This window comes from Parus major, chromosome 2 (assembly GCF_001522545.3).
Source record: "Parus major isolate Abel chromosome 2, Parus_major1.1, whole genome shotgun sequence".
Taxonomy (NCBI): Eukaryota; Metazoa; Chordata; class Aves; order Passeriformes; family Paridae; genus Parus; species Parus major.
The window spans coordinates 10,388,942-10,410,879 of record NC_031769.1 but is presented as its reverse complement, the minus strand read 5'-3'; the positions used below and the strand labels follow the sequence as shown (position 1 = coordinate 10,410,879).

Here is a 21,938-nt window from a genome sequence, read left to right as displayed (position 1 = left end):
AGCTTTACCAGTAAATGGTGAAAAAACATCTAAAATCCTGGTTTAGATGGCACTTTTGGGCACATAAGGGACTCTCATAGTCAGGGTTGATTTTGTGTAGAAAGAGCCTGGAAGAGAGCTCAGTGGGACCTGTTTTCAGTACACCAAAACGTAACCCTGGTATCTGTATTGATGCTACAGCAGTATCCAAACAAATTAGTCCTCAGAATTGCAGAATTTGGAGCTGAAGAAAGTAAGCAACCTGCTCAGGAGGTTACAGCTCTTCTGTTCCCCTTGGCAGCCGCTGAAGGGAGATGAGAAGGAAAGAAACACGATAAAAAGTAAATGGCACTTTCCTGCTAAGCTAATCAGTTCTGTTTGAGAACAGAGGGCCGTGCCAACTGCAAATCAATGCACTAAATCACTTTCATTCTTGTGCGAGTCCTGCTGCCATGGCAGCTGCTAACAAGGGAATAAAGAAAACTGTTACTTGATATTTAGTAGACTTTTTAAGTGCTTGTGTAAAATAACATATTTAATTTAATGCAAAGTTATAAATGTAATTGGAGTTTATGGACGTTATAGCAGAGAAGAGAAGAAACAGATTCCTCTTGTTTCTGCACAAAGACTATCCTTGGCAAACTCTGTCTGTAGTGTTAAAGAGCAGCCTGTCTGTTGGATTTTAAGACTTCATAATTTTGTTAAGGGGTAAACAATGAGATAATAATATGTCTGATATTTCATGTGGTTTTTAATATGTTTGAGTTACAGAGCAGAACTAACACATACTTACCTTAGGAGGAAATTAATGCTCTTTAATGCCATAGGCTATATTGACTACTTCTTCACTGATGACTAAAGAAAGCCTACAGTGCCTGCTCCAGATGTTTATATGCACTAAAGCATGTGTAGATTTAATCAGATAATCCCACTTAAGACAACAACCACACTGGGGATTTATTTAATGATGTAATATTGTATTTTCTTTTTCCTATTATTTTCCATATTATTCCCAAATAATGATCTCACTTGTCCCTAGATGTGCCTGGGACTATCCCTTCCTGTGGTAAGTTTCTGCAAGTTTTCAGTGGTGTTACTCATATAATGGTTTGGGTTAGGAAGGGACCTTAAAGGTCACCTTGTTCGAAACTCCTTGCCATGGGCAGGAACACTTTCCTTTGCTAAATGCCTCTTGAGGAGGTTGCAGTTTTCCTAGAAAGCTCTGTTTCTGCATCACTCTTAGAATTTTGACCATAAAATAGAGGATGCACATCCCTGAATTCATGGTTTGAATCACTGTTGCCCATACAGAGCAGCCCAACTTTGTCATCATTTAAATCATCAATCGTAGCTGTGCAGTAAAATGCTTAATATAAAATACCCATGGGCAAGCAGTAGACTGCCTTCTCTTTAATTACATCAATCCTCAATCACCCCAAAGCAATGCCATCCTTGGAAGTACTAACTCTGACAGGTAGTACTTCTGGGAATGCCATAAAAATGCCAGCAAAGCAGCAATGGCAGAGAAAATAAGCTGCCTCATCTTTGGAGAATTATTGAACTGTACTAACATTCAAGGGTACAATGTCAGCACAATGCAGAAAGAGTTAGATGCATAACCTCCATTATTATTGTTGATGGGAGTCAGGTGTCAAGTTCCCTTTGCATCACTCTGAAAACTTGGCCTTCTTTGTAAAGCCTGAGCAAACTTTTCCTTTGTCACTGCTCTTAATTGAGGAAAAGATTGAAAGCCATTTGTCCTAGGATTGAATAAAGACTGAAAAAGTAAAAATAAAATACTAAAAAAGTAACAGTGATGAACCTGAGACTTTAAGACTCTCTTCAAGCTGTGATGGAAAGTTTAATAAATATTGAAGGCTCATTCCTTAACAGGTGAAATTGGAGGAGCTGCTTTTTAGTCAAAAGCACTGTAATACCAGCAACATGCAGGACACACCCAGACAGCCCCTAACTCCTTCTAGCTGTCTCAGCTCCCAAGGGGTCAAAGGAGAATTTAAACACCTAAATACTTAACTGGTGCAGTTATCAGACCTGACTTCTCTCAGTAGCACCCTGTCTGGGAAAGCCCTGCAAGTCTCAGCCCTCTTCATCACCCTAAATTGTAACAGTAATGCCTTTAACTTTCTGCCCACAGACATATTAGTTAACACAAGACTGCCTCATGTTACCAAGGATAAATCAAGCCAGGAATCAGGTTAAATATGCATTATTATTATGGAAGTACAAGAGAGAGAGGTCATACTTGGTTGCTTACAGCAGATGAACAGAGAAGCGATTTTTAAAAGCCTTTCAGCACTAATTGCCAACTGGAGCTTTCTGATGCAGGCCATTCACTTCCTAATGTTTAAGCAGGTATTCAGTTTGGGAGGGAGGGGGTTACAGCTCACAGAGGAGTGTTCACAGGCAGTGTTTGCATTCAGCTGGAGCTGTTCCACATCAGTCCCATAGTCAGTTTTGGAAAGGAGATGGACAGCTCTACCTGCATCTGCATTTGTGGGCTTAACTGCAGATCAGCAGGTGAAACCTTAAAATATCTAAAAGAGCTTTTTGTGTTGAGGTGAAGCACATTGCTATGCCCATGTTGGGTGACCCACTTTAGAGTGAAACTATCATTTTACAGAGTATAAAATAAATAGTTAGCTGTTCATCCATATTGCACCTACACAAATATCTTTACAGTTTCTCCATGTAGTAACTCATGGTGTTTGCAGGTCTTTGAGTGCCTTAAGTGGGAGCTCTAAAGGAGCAAAAAGGAGTTTTGATCCCCCTTTCAGTAACATACCATTCGGTTCATTACCCAAACCTATGGTAGATCAAGGACTGAAATTATCAAGAAAACATGTCAAAGGAAGGTCCTTCTTGCAGAGGCTGCATTGTTCAGGGAAGCAGGACATCCCCATCTGTACCTTGTAATCCAGCCACAGGCAGTGGTAACACCCACCAGAACACAGGTCAGGATTTCCCAGAAAGGTAGAGTAGAAATCATGTCTCCTAACTTTGGACATCTACAAGTCTTTTAGCCTAAATCAATAGTCCAGGTCCCAGGTAAAATCAATAGGCAACTGCTGGGAGGGCTTTATTGCATTTCTTTCGTTGGCATTTATTTGTAGGTGTCCATGCCAATGAGATCAATCCCTCCTAGGGTTGTTTAGCCTTTTTACAGCAGATAATGGCTCAGCTTGGAGACAGAGTTTGGAAAATTGAAACTTGGTGTTAACAGCTCAGCCCCACCTTAGAATTTATCTACCTGAGTGGACTGGTGGTTTCAGAATGTGACAAAACCCTTCAAAATCAGATAGTGCAGCACAAAGCTTTGTACCCTCCCTGTCATTCTGCATGCACAGTGCTGAGCCTTAGTCTGTACTACCTGCAAAGGCAGCTGCTTTGCTCCCCAGCCCTCAGCTCCACTGGCTCCAGGCATCCTTTTAATGCCTTTACTAACTGTGCTACTCTTACTTCAGGTTAGACCACTCATGTTTCACATAATCATAATTTAGTTGACAGGTTTAAATTAGTGATAGGCAAACCTCTCTTGACCCAAATCAAGATTTTTCATATAGTTTTCTGTTCTAATTTAGCAAAGTCTCCTTAAGTAGTGCAGATTTGTACATAGACACAGAATGATGAGAAACTAACCCATTCACCCTAGGCCAAATTAGTTACCCATATGACTGAAGACTTTTCTCTTTGACAATACTGTTTGGCATACAATCAAGTAGTCATAGTTAATCACACTGATTTATTGTATGCTTAATAAATCCACTGGCTATTTTTGTGGTCTTCTTGCATCTCAATTCAGCACACGTTGGGAGCTGGTGGGTTTCATGCTATTACTTTCTCTCTGTTTCTCCTGTTTTCTAAAGGGATGACATCCCAAAAAGTAAGGATAAAAAAAAAGAGGAAATAAAAACCTGTCATAGGCTTTTTATAGAATGCAAAATAAAAAATGTTTCCAAAATAAATGTTCAAATAGATTAAGAAGCTTGCTAAGATTTTAAACTTCCATCTCCAAGCCACAGCCAGATCACTTAGAAATACATAATATAGTACACTCCACAGGCAGACAGATGCACATAAACTGATAATAACTCAAGAGTTTTTATCTTGTCCTCAAGCAAGGCATCAAGAGAGAGAAACACACTTGCAACAAAATTAAATAGTTTTAGATCTAATTTTACTAGGCTGAACTAGATTTCAAATTGATTTCCAAGGAATCTAACAGAGAACAAAACACAGATACATTGCTTTTCTTATAAAAAATCCATCAACCACCGTGTGTTATTACTTACTTTTCTCTTTACTGGAATTTATAAGAAACTAATATTTCACAACACGTTTCATTCTGTAGAGATCTTTCATGGTGAAGGTTCTTGGAGTGGGCTGGTACAGAACACTGAAGTACAGTCCCTGATATTTTTCTATGCAAGTGCCTATTTGAATTCATGTGATAAATCTGCAGCTAAACCCCACTGTCTCCTTTCCAGAAATGCAGGAGAGCTGCAGGATATGCCATTGTAGAAAGAAATTATATCCTAATGCATGATGTGATCAATTAAGCATATCTCGGTGTCCCTCAGACCATATTGAAGGAATCCATACAAATCACATGCACAGGGTTTTTCTGTTTGCTAAGTGATAAGCCAGAAGTCAGTTTGGCTTCAGAGTAAATGAGTGCAGCTGTGTGTAGAGGGACTGGTGGGATGCAGGGCTGCAGAGGGGCCAGAGCACAGGGCATGGACCTGCCACTGCCTGTTAGGTGTTGGATTGGCCCTGGTAAAACATTTCACACAGCTTCCCCAAAAGCTTTCCAAGGGTAGCAGTTCTGGGTCAGCAGACAGCTGGGACAGGATACACAGAGGATTAGTCCAGCTGCCAGGGCCCTGAGCTAACCCATGTTTCACATTCAATGTTCTCTGCAGTATCATAATAACATAAACTGTTATTGCTACTTACTATAATTGCATTTCAGAGCTCTTGTCTTGGACACAGATCCTATTTTGCTAAGCACTGAACAAGAATAGGGCAAAAAGATATACTCTGCTCCAAGAACTACATTAAAAAAATTATACAGGCAGCAAGCAGATCTATTTAGAGAAGACCCCTGCACTTGGCAGCAGGTGCTTCTGCGCCTGGGCACTGCATCGTACCGAACAGCTTGTTGCTCTGCTTCAGTGGAAGATTTCATGGCTCTGGGTTCGCACCTCTGACTTCTAACTCAAGGCACAACCTGCTTTGAGCAGCTGGAAACCTTTGCCTGAAATGCTGACTACCAAAATGTTCCTTGGTTTTGTCTTCTCTTTAGTTATCAGACAAAAAACAATGTGCTCTGATATTTTACACCTTCATTACAGGTCCTTGCTGAAGCAGAGAACATAAACAGAAATGCTGAATGCATTTTTTTTTTCTTTTAAAAATCTACATTCCTTAATCTCAATTTGTCCCTGTTTTTAAGAAAATTGTTCCAGTCAAAAATCATATTCAACCAGAAGGTTTTTCTCTCTGTATATTTCTCTGCTACCTCCAAGGAAGGCTTTCCTTAACAAGGGCCATGGTGGGATATCACAGCAAATGCTCTGGATTGAAAACCAATTATAAAAAGCAGGCCTTTAGTAACTGTCCACCTCAAAGGGCAAGCTCTCAGGTGTGCCAAGCATCACAGCTGCAGACAGGAACAGTCCCACATATTTTAACCCTTTCATATTCTCCAGTTCAAAGGCTCTTTTTTCCCCCTTGGACTGCTCAGCCAGGTGTGCTGTTCCAGTTGCATTGGCTGCTGGCTCTCAAGGGTCCATAATGTCAGCAGATGACAATTTAAGAGTGTAGGAGCCCTCACAGTGTAGGACTGAGAGAAGAAAACACAAACCAAGCAGGAATGGGCATGTGCCAATATGCAGGATTGAACTTGCCCCACGCAAGGCACCGAACTGGAGCTCCTGCAGCAGCCAAAGCTGCTGCTGTGTCTGCAGAAACATCAGCCCCCTGAAGGGGTTTAGGACAGCCACACTTCCAATTTAAACATGGCTGGAGGGGATGGGCAGAGACCCTCCCAGCCCCAGTGGAACTGTGGTGGTAATTCATGGGGACCCCAGCACAGCTTTGTCAGTGTGGATATAAAAGCATCACACAGAGCCTGCCCACTTGCTTGTGAAGCAAAAAGCACTTGGGCGATGCTGCTAAGCCATGCACACTCAGAAACTTTTGATTCAACAGCTGGTTCTCAAACTCAGCTGTAAGGGCTGATTCTGACGCTGTGCAAGTAAATCCCTACCTAGAGACTGGCTGCTTAGCTTAAATTATGCAGCATGGTGGCCATACAAGCCATAATTTAGAAGGCTGTGAGCCTTCCCAGTAAGCACTGTGGTTTAAAAACATTATTATTTTTCCCATGAATCTGACATATTTTTCTTTTGCATTAAGAATATCTTCATCCTGCCAGTCAGTGTCAGCTCAAGACTGAACTAACAAAGATGCAGGAAGGAAGATAAAGAGTCGTCTCCTGATGTGCAGGCTCTCTTTTCCCTGTATCCCCCCCTCCCTTTTAAAGTAAATCAATGCTAAACACAACTGTAAAAATGTAACTATTCAAATAGCTGCAAATACTGCTATAGAGAAATAAAAAATAAGGGGTTTTTAAGATGTTTTGCAGCTGAGTTTACACGATTGCATCATATTTGTCTCTTGCAGAGTAATTTCATATTCCACACAAACCAAATTAATTACTTAGGACCGGTTTATAATGTCCACATTGTGTTTTTAAAAGAGTACTATTGAAGAAACCTCTGACAAGTAAAGTAACTTATGGTAATCAATTTGAATATGAGAATGAACCTAATTCAGTAAATCATTGTTAACGCTGATCTGGCAAACCACTGGTATCCATCTGTCTAATCCTTCTTGTGTTTGAAAGTTGCATTTTCAAAAAACAATTATTAATCGTGCTCATTAGCCGCCAAGCAAAAGAGCATGCCACAAACTTCTGCTCAGAGATAGCAAATACCAGCAAATACTACTCACTTTTCCAAGTCTGAGCTAGAACCTGCTGTAGAATCTCAGGGTCAGGTCTCAAGTTTTTCTGCTGGAGTCTGTAGAGATGGGAGGGTATAAAGGATGGGCCCTTTCTATATATATAAAGTGCAACCCCCTGCAGATTCCAGCTCTCTACAGCCCTTCAGCACCTTCCCACCAGACAAGCTATTCCAGCACTGCACTATCCCTACTGTTAGGAAGGTTTTTTTAATGTCTAAAGTGAATTTTCCTTGGTGCAATTTAAGTCCATTTCTTCTAGTTGTGTTAATGCACATGGAACACAGTTTGCTCCTTTCTTCCATGCAGCAGCTTTTTATGTGCTTTCAGGCTGCTGTTATGACCCCACTCAGTCTGCTCTTCTCAAAGCTAAACAATTTGTCCAGCATGTATAAGGGCTGATTTTTAAAAGTGTTGAGCTCCTGCTGTTCCCGTTGCTTTTATTCGGGTGATTGAGAGTGAAAGATCTTCCACAGAGTTGATGATCAAGCAGTATTGTCTGGTGCCCTTCAAATACTGATAGGTATGAAGGGCACGAATGTGTTTATAGCTGTATATGTGCATTCTTGTCTTCACAATAAAAGTGTATTTACAGGACCTGTGACCAGTCTTCTGCCTGCATCCCCAGGGCAAGAGCAACTTCACAAAAAAAAACAAAACAACAGGTTTAAGTGTAAACTTGCCTGCCTTATGTGCCAGGCTTTGCTGAATTATTTGTTCTTAAGCATTTTCTGTATTTCATGCAACACATATCTTGTTCCATGGGGTTTTTTATCTAAATTATTTGTATGGCTACTGTAAAAACACTGTTAATGATTCTATGTTAACTATTTTCTGTTGCTGGAAAATACATTCTTGGAAGAGTGAACTGAAATCTTTTTCCATCCCAAAAGAGAAGAGTGAGGTTTCCTTCCTATTATAGGCTTCTCTTCAGAAGAAATTATGATTTTTGTGCTCAGAGTACTGGAGCAGATTTCCACTTGGAAGACTGTTTTTATAGTGAATGCACTACAAAATATGATGCTATCATCTTGTGATAGTGTTCCAGGGCAGCTAGAGATAAATTCCACTATACCTGCTCTTTGTCACTCAATTTCCAATGTAAATAAAGCTTTCTTTGTGCCCATGTAGGCCCTTATGAAATCTCTTCTTCATGGCACCAGAGGCTTTGGGTACAACTGTAATGACAGCAATAATACCTTCATGTATTACTTCTCATAAACATAGGCTTATATATTCTGCATTTCTGCAGAAAAGGATTTTTAAAATGTCTTTTTTTTTTTTCCACTTAAACCCTCTCTCCTAACCTTGAAAAATAACTTCCTCAGACAAATACAGAGCAAAGTCATGGAAGGAAAAGAGAGTGAAAGAAGGAGGCTTTAGTGGTATTTCTCTCTATGATTTTTTGAAATCCAACCTTGTCCTTTATTCGTATTAATAAGATTTCATCAAACTGCTGGAAACAAGGCTAATTATGATGGGCATTAACCTACACAGGGACCATAAAATGTGAATACACAACTGTCCTAATCTTGACAATTAACACTGAATTTCACCATTAGTAATAAAGCTGAAGTGCCTCATGGTCTTTACAGCAACAGGCAATAACATGCAAAAGATGGAAGTGCACAATAATACCAATAATTTTAAACCTAACCTGACTATTTCCCTCTGAAGGTAAGCACCTTCATTTAATAATTGTCATTTATCTTTTCCTCCTTCACTGGGTCAATAATTCATCTGTACAGTGTGTATACTACAGCTTTTCTCTTTTCACAGAGCTTACCCAAAACCTTGCCCTTCTCCTCCTCCCAGACAGGCACTTAATGTTCCCTTGCTTAGCCAATGGATTGACATATTCAATTATAATCTTTATCATTGGTATTGATAGAACTATATCCTGTTATTAGGACCTGCCTGTGTTTGTTTTACACAAACCCATACATTGCTTCTCTAAGCATGCAGCAAATGTTACATCCTGTTTCTCTGCCACACAAAGTGAAGTCACCAGCAAAGGCTTTGGGGACAGGTGGAAAACTGTACCAACAAAAGCTTAAGATGGTAAAAGTGTCCCTTAAGACAACATAAAAATAAAATTGATTAATATTAAATCCACATTGTAAATTTCACCTATCAATTATACCAAATTAAATCATAAAATATCCCTTTACCTAACAATAGTATAGTATAAAACTAAATGGATTTGCATTTTGATTTGTGGCAGGAGCAAGCATTAGCCACTGCAGCAAGAAAGCACTTCCATATTGCTTGGTTAATGGGTTAACTCCCTACAAGAAGCAAGAATATTTTCTCAGCAAAGAAGGTTTAGGTTTGTGTGTGGCATCAGTGTCTTGAGGGTTAATCCTGAAGGTCTGCAGCTGTCAGCAGTCAGGCACAGGTGGAGTACACACACTTTAGGATCTCAGTACCCAGACACAACAGTCACTGCTGGTACTACAGCCGAGGGCTGCCCTGATCCTATGTCTATCATCTGAAGCGTTTCCCTTACCAAGTGCAGCCTTTGGATTAGGTCCCAAAAGCCTACGCTCTTTTCACTTCAATCAAAGAAACCAGTTGAGAAAGTCAGGAGTGAATACCAGCCTTTATCATGATCACAACCCCACAGTCTCACACACTGTGAGATGTCATACAGAGACACCACGTTCCTCAGTGAGCAATGCCTTAGCAAAAAAGTGTCAAAGGATTCACGTAGGAAAATCTTCTGGCTATAGCGTTCATAAATAGCTTCATTCTTTTGGCTCCTGATATCACTGCAATCCCGTAATGAAATTGCAATTGAAGGAGGCTAATTTGTGCTCTAATTATATATTAGTCTGGGCTGAAAGGTTTCTGGACGGAAAAAGGTTTTCTTCAGGCAATCTTTTATTCTGGTTATTGTATTTACTTAACAAAGAGCAGTCGGCTTTACAGTGAATTCGCGTAATAGAGTTGAGCTGTAATGTTACCCAGCCAAGGGCAAACATATGCACTCATTTTTGATGGGTTCTGATAACAATCTTTAACAAGAGCAAGGATTCTTTGCAAATGCAGAAAGAACCAGGCCAAAAAGCTAACAGATGTGCTGCTGAAAACGTTTAAGAGCTCTACAGCTGGAATACCTTCTAGACCAGATACTTTAGTAGACAGGTAGTTTGAGGAAATTCAGAGAAATATTTTTTCAATGACAAAGAAATTTCCCATGAAAATATTTTTTTGTGTGTCACTTCAAAGAATAAATTCTTGGTCTGATTTTGATGCTTCTGCCACAGGATGAGAGGCCAACATTGTTCACAATGTGCAGGATGCAGAGTGTTTTCACTGAGGAAACAGGTGAGCCTCAGTAACTTATTTCCTTAGACACAGCTGAGGCTTTCTAAGCAAAGTACTTCAGGAAAGCAACAAAGTTCTTCAAAGCTGCGGATCACCTTTGTCAGTTGTGTTTCTGTTTCTTGTCAGGTAGACACTCTGCTATTGTTGGTCCTCAATAAAGTCAGAAGTGTATCAGAAGGAATTCAGCCAAAACAAAATAAATGTTCAGCTAAAAAAACTAGTTATCAAAGGAAATAAAGCACTTAAATATATATTTGTTTCTAGTGTTTGCATTAACTTCAGCTTTTCTCTATAGATAAATCCTGAGCAAAGTATTGACCTAGCGTAAGTCAGTTCTCATTTTGCTGAATTTTCCCTTGTCTCTAATGCAGAGTCTGATCGTGGCACTGAAGTAGATGTCTCTGCCATACACTATCTGCAGGATAAACAGAAACCAACATTAAAAGCACTTAATATGAATGCACAAGAGGGATTTCAAATAGAGTTCTCATTGTGTGAACAATAGCTTTCTGGGCACACCGTAAGAGTTTTCCAAAAATCGTATCAAAAACTTGTAGAATTACAAGCCAAGGTGTTTTTTTGTGCCATCCACCACTGAGTTTCCTCTAAGAATTCTGGTTCAGTCTCCATTAGGGAGAGGAAAGAAGCAAAGTCAATGGTCTCATCCATTAGAGCAATCTCATGTCCCCTCTCCCAGGGCTGACTGCCTACCCCATTCCCAGCTGGACCAGCTCAAGCATCCCCTTCTCTGCAGTGCTTGGGCACCATTGCTGGGAAGCACAGTCAAGAAACACTACATGGGGGCAGAGACCAGGAGGAATGTGTATTTGGTGTTTGCATGTGCCAGCTGTAATAAATGCATCAAGATTCAGTAAACAGTGGTGGTACTGTAGAGTCACAGAATCACAGAATGTGCTGAGCTGGAAGGGATCCACAAGGATCATTGAGTCCAGCTCCCAGCCCTGCACAGCACCATCCCCAAGAGTCACACCATGTGCCTGAGAGCACCATCCAAACACTTCTTTAACTCCATCAGGCTGGTGCTGTGACCACAGTCCTGGGTCAGTGCCCAAACACCCTCTGGGGAAAGAATATTTTTCTAATATCCAACCTAAATCTTCACTGACACAACTTCAAACCATTCCTTTGGTTCTAAAACCGAACAGAATTAACAAGATGTTTTGACCTGAGAAAAGGTGTGAAGTAGATGTAAATGCATTCATATAGTACTGATTTTTTATGTATCTTTTCTTCTGTTTTCTTCTAGAAAAACTAAGCATACTGTCAACCTTCATAGCACCCTTCAAGTACCTGAGTCCTGGCCCAACCACCATGGAGGATGAAGACAACTTAAGTAAGCAGTCTCTTTTTTCTATAGATGAACAATAAAGTTAAAAAATTAAATCTCTATAGTGGATGAGCAGTTGTGGAAAGGAGGTGTTTTTGCAACTATTGGCAAGTCCTTATGTAAAATCACAGAAGGGACCCTCAAGGATCATCAAGTCCAGTTCCTGGCCCTGCACAGAGCCATCAAATTGAGAATTGATTAACCAGGCTTAAATAAACCAGGTATAACCTAAAAATTGAGCACTCTTGGCTAATTAGCATTTTCTTGAGCCCTTACACCTCAACCAACTCTCTGCACCCATGACTGTAGAGCTGGAGGGAAGTCCTGCTGGATTTGAAGGAGTTGAGAAGTCTTCCAAACACCAAGAAGTCTGAGAGTGGCATATAGGAATAACTCTCAGTAAACCCATTTGTCACCTAGAAGAAATTATTGTGTGTTATACTGCCTGATTACTGTAACCAACTTGAATCTTTAAAAAAAATAAATATGGATGGTGTTGAGTTGTTCATGCTCTGAACCAAATGAACAGTTTTGGTATCACCTACCAGACTGGTTTCTTTTCCAGCCACACACATGCTGCCATGTTGCCCTATTAGAGCCACTTACTGGGAGGAATTTGGTGTTTTTCCCTTGTTGTTGCTGATCTGCCTTAGTTTGGTCATGGTGCATCACCAAGGGGAAGAGCTGCTGAAGTGAAGATTTTCTGTCCTGCTATTTTCTGCTGCTGAGCATCACATGGACATCACACTGTTCTGCTGCACAGCAAAGACAGGCAATTACAGATCTTAGCAAAGGCCAAAAAAATCCTGAAAATCCTTCAGAATTGCTCCCAGGAAAGCTGTATTTTCAGGAAGACATGTGAGAAGTATACACACACACAGAGGAAACATATTATGCACACGATGAGCTTGTGCAGGCACCTCCTGCGTAATAGTTCCCAAATGTGCTACTTAGTTATTTTTAGGTAATGTAGGAAGTTTGTACAAGCCAAACACTGTAACACCATTTTCTTATTGCTGCTGTAACACCAAGACAGCTTCCTGCCTGCCTGCCTGGGCTGTAAAACAGCTCACATGGGCAGGGTGAGCTATGTTTTCTGAAAGAGAAACAGCAAATGTCACTGTTTTCAGGGTCATCCTACCCAGTCCTCCCTTTGGTCAAACATATGCTCCAGTGAAAAGGCAGCTATTTATTTCGTGGTACAGAGAAAACATTTTAGGTGTTACTATTAGAATCTTTCAATTTTTTATTTTTTTTTTTAAATATGAATTAATTTAAAATCATCCATCATTCTGTGTTCACTTGCAGTATAGTGGCCTAAATCCCACTAAAGCCTATAGCACACATGTACCTCTGGAGTAATTCCACATTTTAAAGAGCTTCAGAGATCTGCTCTGAACAAGTGGAAAAACCTTCTCCTGTGCTAACAATTTAACAGGAGCCCAGGAGAATACTGGCAAGGTAGAGAAGTAGGTTGCTTTTCCCTGTAGTTTTCTGCTCGCTGAGCATCCTGTGAGAGCACTGCTTCCCCGACTGTGCTGTATCAATGGGCAGAGTTCCACCAGCTGAAATGGATACAAATCCTGTTTCACATTCCCTTAGGCCTTCTTTACAAAGGGAGACATGCAATTTAACTGCACCTGCATTTTCAACGGGTGATTATTAGCATACAGATGTGATTTTTGGGGTATATGAGCAATGAATTTGTACTAGAAAAAACTATCCAAGACACTTTGCACCTCTGGAATGGAATTGTGTGTAAAGTAATCATCTGTCTCTGGTGAAGGTCTAATCTTGAACATGCAAGGAAAGGACCACCCTATTCATACTCAGAAGACAGTTATACCTAAGAATGTTAGGAATATCACAGAGGATTAGAAATAGAATCCTAGCTCTGTACATGGTCTTCAGCATTTGTTAGTGATGCTTTGAGAAAAAGGACATTTAAATGGGGATCCTCCCCTTGGAATATCCTTCTAGCACCTAGCAAAAATTTACTCTGCTAGGGCTTGCTCCTGATTCATCATATTTCTTAGACATCAACAGGACTGTCTAGTCTACTGGAGCCCACTGATACTTCTGATCTCAGTAGCAGCCAGGAACAAGGAGTGATTTAGAGTGTTGTCAAAAAGTGCACCCTTTTACAGCTTCAAGCCTGCTGTCTCTAGTGCTGGGATTGCATGAAACAGTGAATAATCATTCCCTGTTTACTGCTTAAACCTGTCTGCCTTTCATGATGTTACAAGCTTGTGCTTGTCCCTGATCTTTAAATGTGCCATCCCCACTTTGCCATGGGATCAAGGCAGATTGTCACCAGCCACAGGTACTTTTGAATCCAGATTGTACCTCTAGCAGGAGCACATGATTCCTGGGGATCTCATTAGGGACACAGGCACAGACTCAGGGCAGCACACTCCCAGAGTCTGCAGAGAGAGCTGATGGTCCCCAATACACTGATTGCAACCACTGCAGCAGTCTGGAAGGACACATTCCCAACTCAGATTCAATGTACTGAAGCATGTTCAGTTACGAGCATGTTGGTCAAATTCCTCTTCAGACAGCATGAGGCCCCAGAGCTTTTGTTTCCACAGTGTGAGACAGACAACCTTGTCTTTAAGAAAAAAGTGAATATCCCATTTCAGGAGGCAGAGCTCCAAGCAATCCAAGCTCACCAAAACTATTCCCTTGCTTTTGTTTTGAAAAGTTTGTCCATTGCTACTATTTGGATTTCTCCAGGCCTAAAATGTTCTGGCTCTGATTCAGAACGGCATGTCCTTAGGTCTGTCTCTGCCATGGGCTGCCCACATTTTCTGCTACATGCATCTAACTTGGGCAGAGAGCATCAGAATTTGAGTATCAACCTAAGTCAGGTCATGAGATCATTTGAATAATTTCCCTCATTGGTAAGATCTGCACTAGACATGGGTTTTACCGTTACTTCAGATAGTTAGGTAGGAAAAGTAGAGTATGTTCATTCTGGAACAGCTAGAGACAGTGGCAGTTACCTTTCACAAACTTTTTATCTTCACTTTAAGCAAAGTCCTGTACTTTTTTCACTGGTAATGCTTCTCTCTGCAGTGTGGTGTTACTCTCCAACAAAATCTAATGACACAGGTTTTAAGCACCTGAATGCTGTGCACCACCAGGGAGTGTTCAACAGCAACAGAGAAATCATGGCTTACCTGGACTTCTACATGAAAATTTGAAAATACCTAAGTGTGTTTTCATGTAAGAGAAAAAAGACTGATTTCCATTGTTAGCTTTGAGTTTATCATTACAAAGCCTATCATATCAAATACCTTATCAACCTAAAAATCCCAGCAAAAGCATTCCCAATTCTTGATTGTGGAATCAATAAGTGTATGAAAATCCCATCTTGCTTGCAAGAGGAGAGTGCCCTACACTGTATTTGATGTTGGAGATGGCCTTGTACCATGGCTCTGGCTCTTGGGTTCATACCTGTTGCTCCTGATTCAAGATTATTTGCTTTCAAGTATTCCAGGAATTATGAAATTCAATCCTTCTAACATCTGCAGTTGATGTGATATAGATGAGCAGCAGAAATGTACTCTATGTAAACAATCCAGTGTTTACTAAACATTTCTAAAGACAGTAACTGCCTGTCTCAGAGCTATCAGTTGAATCAGGAGTTGGCTATAATACAGATATTGAAAATCCTTTCTTTTAATATCACTGCTTTTCAATAATGTAGGGTCCATTGTAATTCAATAGTAAAGATGCCAGCGAAAATGAAGAAGCCACCTACCACCTCTCATTTCCCATCCTCCCTACAAGTTGACTTGGCAGCAGAATAACCTTCAACAGGAACAATATTATCTCTTCAAATGTAGCGTGGAGTATCGGATGGTTAGTTCTGCAGAGCCCTTTAGACCCAGAGACATAGTCAGTGTCATTATTAGTGATGCATTATAGTTCTGAAATGTTCTTGATGATGCAAACTCTCTAGGTTAACTCTACTGTGCATAATGACCAAAAGGAGAAAAACATGAAAGAGCAGTCAGAATATTGAGGAATAGTGCATAAATAAATATATTTTACTAACTGCTTTCTTTTCTCTCCTTCAATTACTGAAGCAAATACAAGATCACAATGTCTCCTGTTGCCTGTGAAACTGCAAAAAACAATTAATAAAGTTAACTGAGGAGATATTACAGTGCAAAGCTGTGGGACTTTCTTAGAAATCTTAAGCAATAAATTAGAAACTACTGCCAAAAAATTAGGATCTTATTCTTCCTCCTTTTTTTTTTAACTGCATCCCCTTTCAATGTTATATTCTCCAACCTTTCATCATGGAAGAACCATAATTTATTATCTTTTTTTCCCCAAATGTAAAGAATGTATTTGGGAAAGTCAAGAACAAAGACATTATGAGAAATAACAAGACTGAAAATGATCCTCAGCTTTGCATTTTCCCTGTGTGTATCCTCTGACTTACCCCTTTCCTTTTAGTGCTCTTCATTTCTGAAATTGCTTGTGATTGTTCTATTACAGCTGCTTACAGTATTTATCTTGTGTAGTTTGGTGTCATTTGCCTGCTTTGTCTGATTTTCACAATAGAAGTACATGTGCCACCATTAGAGAGGTAATCTTATGTCTGCTACACAGAGGTCTCATAAAAGACACATTTCAAAGACTTCCTATTTCAAAGATATCTGAAAGTATAAAGTAATTTCACATTTCCTGGTAGCTGCCAGGAATCACACAAATCCATCAGGCTCACAAGACTTTCTGAGGAACTCACTGAGTTTAGGCTGCCTCTGATTTACAGGCCATGGTGACTTTTGGCTGCTGCAGCTCCTACTGAGATCTGGGCAGAACTGAGCTGTTTCCTGGTGTTTCAGGACCAGGTGCTCTAAAGTCTGGTTGGCTGTGAGGATACTTGCACAGATTTTCTTCACTGTGACAAAGCCAAAACACACCATAAATGCAGGCATGTCATCACCATGCATGCCCAGCTTTGTCCACACGTCCTTTGTGCTTGATCTTGCATCATCATCACTTTTTTTTCACTTCATCTAGGCAAACTCTCTGCTGGCCAAAACATGGACTAGACAATTTTATAGACACAATTTAAGACAAATAAGTAATGTTTGGCTTATGGTTTTAGTTAACCATTGTTTTATTGAGGATGGTTAAGGTAAGACATTAAGGTCACACATTCATGTTCAGAAATACGCAGTTCTCTGACCAAGAAAAACCAGATGGAATAAGACAATATGAATTATAAACACAAATAGCCTCTTGAGTTTTCCTATTCAGTGGTGCATAATCAATACAAATTCTTTTCAAAGCTGAATATTGTGTGAAGCAGGAGCTATCTTTCTTGTCATGCTTCTTGACTACAGTATCATTATGTACCATAATTGGCTCTGTAAAAACCTATTAGGTTAAGATGAGAGAGGGGGTGTGAAATACAGAATCAAACCTGTTTCCTGCTAAAAAATATGTTTGTATCAAAATCCTTTGCCTTTACATTACAAAATGCACATAACTAAAGAGATATCTTCTGAGTGGGATGAAAACATGAGAAAAGGTCATGACAGAAAATGGCCAGAGACTGCCAAGCTGGATATAGGAAGCTAAAGCCGATATTCCCTTTTCCTTCAGAGCAGAATCTCTGTAAATAGAGCTGTGAACTCAATGAGAAAACAGCACATTCTCCTTGTGCCTTAGCTATGATGATATTTTTAATGTCTTATTTCCAGAGAGGTTGATTTAAAGATGTCATATTTTATACAGATGAATACCATATGATGAAACTTTTCTTCTTCTATTATGTGCCTTTTGCTTTTCTTTGCTTCCTCACATGTCTTCATTCTGTCTTCTTAGCTTCAGAAAGTAAGAATTAACTAGTCACTAAAACCTTGATCTGTCAGTTCATGTTCTGCCTCAGCAAAGCACTGCAGAAGAGAGCTCTTTGGTGATAACTTTGGTGAGACAAAGACCCAGGCTGGAAGCTCAGTGTGTGCTGCAGGCTTTCAAGACTCAGTTCTGCAAGTGGGCCCCCATTTGTGCCATGATTTTTACTCCTGTCTAAGCAGTGACCCTCTTTCTGTGGAACAACTTGCATGAGTGCAAACTTCGTGCTCTGATGGGAAAAAGTCTTTTGACATTAAATACAAGTGTAATGTTTCAGGATATAAAGGAAGTTTTTAATCATGGTTGTTGGTTCCACATAATCTCCCCAGGCTCCTGTGCATCTGTTGGCCCAGATTAATACTGGGGTGCAGCACAGACACAGCACTCCAGCAGAAGTTTCTCAAAGCTTAGCCAGCAGCTCACCCCTTACAACCTTGCAGCCAACTTACCAGAGTAGAGAGAAAACCAAACATGGCCATGGCCCCACCAGACATGGCCTGTCCCCTAAGGACCACAGGGATCTTCTGTGTGCATGGCACTCACACAGCCTGTGCAGGTGGCATGATCATGTCTGACTTATTGGACCAATTATTATCAAATGATTATCAATTATTATTGGACCAAAACCTGGGACAGGCTCCATGCCCAGAGCTGTATGGAGTAAAGCTGGCTCCACACAGTGTTCTGCTTGGAAAGGGATCAGGTGCATCACTCCTGAGATGGATTGGCTTGTAGATTAGTTACATCCATATTTACTTCCTCCATTTGTCTCTGTCCCAAGGAATGCACAGGAGGACTGGAGGATGTGTCAGAGGTGTAAGACATTTAAACAAACTCACCAGAAATTACAGAAATTTTATAGGATGGTTATTTAGCCAGCAGTATGTCTTGTATCTTACTCAGAACATCAGTGAGCTGACTCTCCATCCTCAGCCACGCCTCTGCTGTGGCACAGAGCACTGCCTTGCAGCACATGGCACAGGCATGGCCCAGAGCAGTGGGGGATTGGTTCAACAATATAGTGCTCCCTCCATGGCTCCCCACTGTCATTTCATTCCTTTCCTGGCACACCTGGCAGTCCCTCTCTCCTGTTGCTTTTCTTTGACAAGGATCATCCTTTACATCAGTAATTGCTCCCACCGTGATGCTCTGGCTTCTCCTGGTCTCATCTGGATTTATCTACAACTTTTGCAATATTAGTTGTTGCTGATGCAGAAACTAAGAGCATCTGCTATTGAATTTGACAGAAAGGCACTCACTTACTAAACTGGCATCTGAGTCTAGACCAAATTATTGTTTCAAATGCTATGAAGGGCTGTCATATAATTTCTTAGTCTGGATTCATGATGTTGATAACAAAAGAGGCTGTGGTATCAGCAGAGACGGTCAATGTATTAACTGCAAATAGATTATTCAATGTGTTGGCTCATTTTTCTATTTGTGAATCATTTCTGATTTCTAATAATGTGTTCATAAACATTCCCCCATATGGATTATAGAACAATTGTCATCCTAAGGGAATTTTGCAAACTATTTACATTTTACTAGTAATTATCAAGCAGTTCATTTAAGTCACATGGCATCCATTATGCTCCATCTTTGAATGATGTAATCTTTTCTTAAAACAGAAGGCTAATGACTAATAGAAGCAGACCTTTTGGGGACAAGTAAACATTCAGAACATGCAAAAAAACTGTGCTAGAAATAATAAACCAACCATTATACAGATATTTAAGGAAAACTCCTAAAAAGGGCTTAGCAACGATTTCTGGTTTTTTTCTTTTTTGGCTATTCTGACAGCCCTAGGCATAATGTCAGCTACGATGATGACAACTGTAATGCAAGTTGTTTCCTTTCTTTACTGACAGGTACCAGCAGTGCAGAAGTAAAGGAAAATCGAAACATTGGCAATCTGGAGGATCATCCAATAGCATCTACTGATAGGTCAAGAGGGGGAACAACTAGCAGTAAGAGGAAAAGACCCTTAGAGGAAGGCAATAATGGCCATTTCTGCAAACTTCAGCTTATCTGGAAGAAAGTTTCATGGTCAGTGACGCCAAAGAACGCCCTGGTTCAGCTACACGAACTCAAACCAGGATTACAATATAAAATGGTTTCCCAGACAGGTCCAGTGCATGCTCCAGTCTTTGCTGTTGCAGTAGAAGTTAATGGACTTACATTTGAAGGCACGGGCCCCACAAAAAAGAAAGCAAAAATGCGTGCCGCAGAATTAGCTCTGAAGTCATTCGTTCAGTTCCCCAACGCCTGCCAAGCCCACTTCGCCATGGGAAACTGCATCAGCCCATCCACGGACTTCACTTCGGATCAGGCAGACTTCCCAGACACTCTGTTCAAGGAGTTCGAACCATCCACGCACAACGAGGACTTCTCTGTCTACAACCCCGTCAATAACGAGCTGCTTTCCACCGCCTACCGACACGGGCGCCTGCTCTGCCACACGCTGGACCTGATGGGCCACGCCAAGCCAGGCAAGCACAGGGTGGCCAAGGCGGAGAGCGAGAAGAACCCGGTGGTGCTGCTCAATGAGCTGCGCTCCGGCCTGCGCTACGTCTGCCTCTCAGAGACAGTGGAGAAGCAGCACATCAAGAGCTTTGTGATGGCCGTGCGAGTGGACGGGAGAACGTTTGAAGGCTCAGGACGTAGCAAGAAGTTGGCCAAGGGTCAAGCGGCGCAGGCGGCCCTGCAGGCCCTCTTTAACATTCGTCTGCCCAGCCACATTCCCAGCAGGAGTAAATGTCACCATTTGCCACAGGTGAGAGCTCCTGGGTAGCTGCCACCACGTTGGAGGAACTCTTTTGATGAGTGGGATCGGTGTTGCTGTAGCTGTTGTTGGTCTACCCAGTGGTTCCTCTGATGTTACAGCAAGTGTCATGCCACAAAACAATTCTGTTCCCATAGAAAGAGACACAGGCAAAAGCTTGGAAATAGTATCCTGAAATCATTGGGTACAATTTGAAGCTCATTCAATGGGAAAAATAGACAAGCAGGCAAAATATAGGAGGAAATACCAATATTTCACTTTGCTAGAGACAGTGATAAAATTGACGCAGGCAGAAAACTCAGGTAATTCGATGGTACTGCATCTTTCTTAACAGAGAGGAGCCCATATATAAAGGGATCCTCCATCTCCTTTTAGAGTTAATTTTTGATGAGGACCGTGCTATTCAGAGGAGACATCAGTCATAAGGAATGTGCCTGTGTCAGAGCAATTTTGCCACTGAAAAAGTTAAGGAATTTTGTTTTAGTCCTACTATGGGGGGTTATTTTTTTGTTTAGTTGGTTTGATATCAGGGCTTGTGTGGTTTTGGGTTGTTTTTTTTTTTTGTTTTCCATAGTCCTCCAACAGCACAAGGTGTACTGAAAGCTTTGAAGCTTTCCTGGAACAAATGTAGAGATAACTTCTGTATTCATATAGAAAATAGAGATTTGAGGTGCGTACTTAGCACATGAAAATTTCGTAGCTGGTCATAGGTCAAAGACTATCTAAGCATTACTCAGACTTGTGTCAATTTTTTAAGTTCACAGGAAGTCAGGATTTTCAGACACTGGAAAGCATTACATGGGTTCAAGTAATTTATGGATTTGTTTGCACTATCAGAAAATGTCTGATTCATCAGCACCAGGAGGTGATCTACAGCTACAAAGCTCCCTTTATAAAGGGAACTGTTAATGTCCAGGATTTAATATGAAGCACATGGAGCACTACGAGTCATTCTGCTGCTGGCTTGCTATGAGACCCTAGGCAAGTCATTTAAATTCAATATGCCTGTAATAAAAATGAGAATATTATATGAAAGAACACTTCAAGATCCTTAAGTAGTGTGTAAATGCAAATTATGAGTAGCAATTCTCATTAACTTTAGTAAAGACGGTCATTATATGTTCAAGGAGTTTGATAGGAGATTAATCCTCTAGGTAACATGACTGCCTGCAGGACCCAGGAATTATATTTGGTGACCCAGAAGTTTCCTTTCTATGTTTCCAAAAAGGAAACATGACAAATGTGAGAAATTCTAAAATACACCATAATCCTCCACTTTTCTTTTAATTCCAGGTTGCAAACTCCATGAAGCAGAGAGATAATAACATAGTTCAATAATAACAGTGATCTTCACAGAGTGCTTTGCAGGCATTTTGGAAACTTCAGCCAACATGGCAGTTTCACCTTTCCGGTGCTCCTTCAAAGTACACATGGTTTTAAATGAGGTACCTCTAGTGTCTCCTACCCAAATGAATTCTGGCTATAAGTAATCCCATTCTGGTGGTTGCTTTGCAGCCCCCAGTGAACTTTGCTGGGTATGTCAGCAGGTAAATACCATCTATTTACTGACCTCTG

At 40.7% G+C, this 21,938-nt stretch overlaps 1 protein-coding gene across 1 annotated transcript in view; it reads left to right on the top strand.

Annotated features, from left to right (window-relative positions):
• The window catches only part of ADARB2 (adenosine deaminase RNA specific B2 (inactive)), a 299,955-nt gene that overhangs the window by 183,089 nt on the left and 94,928 nt on the right, over window positions 1-21,938 (top strand). Inside the window, exons 2-3 of the mRNA XM_015618946.3 lie at window positions 11,621-11,707; window positions 19,450-20,354. Of these exons, the coding sequence (XP_015474432.1) occupies window positions 11,621-11,707; window positions 19,450-20,354 (992 nt within the window). The remainder of the gene's footprint in view (window positions 1-11,620; window positions 11,708-19,449; window positions 20,355-21,938) is intronic.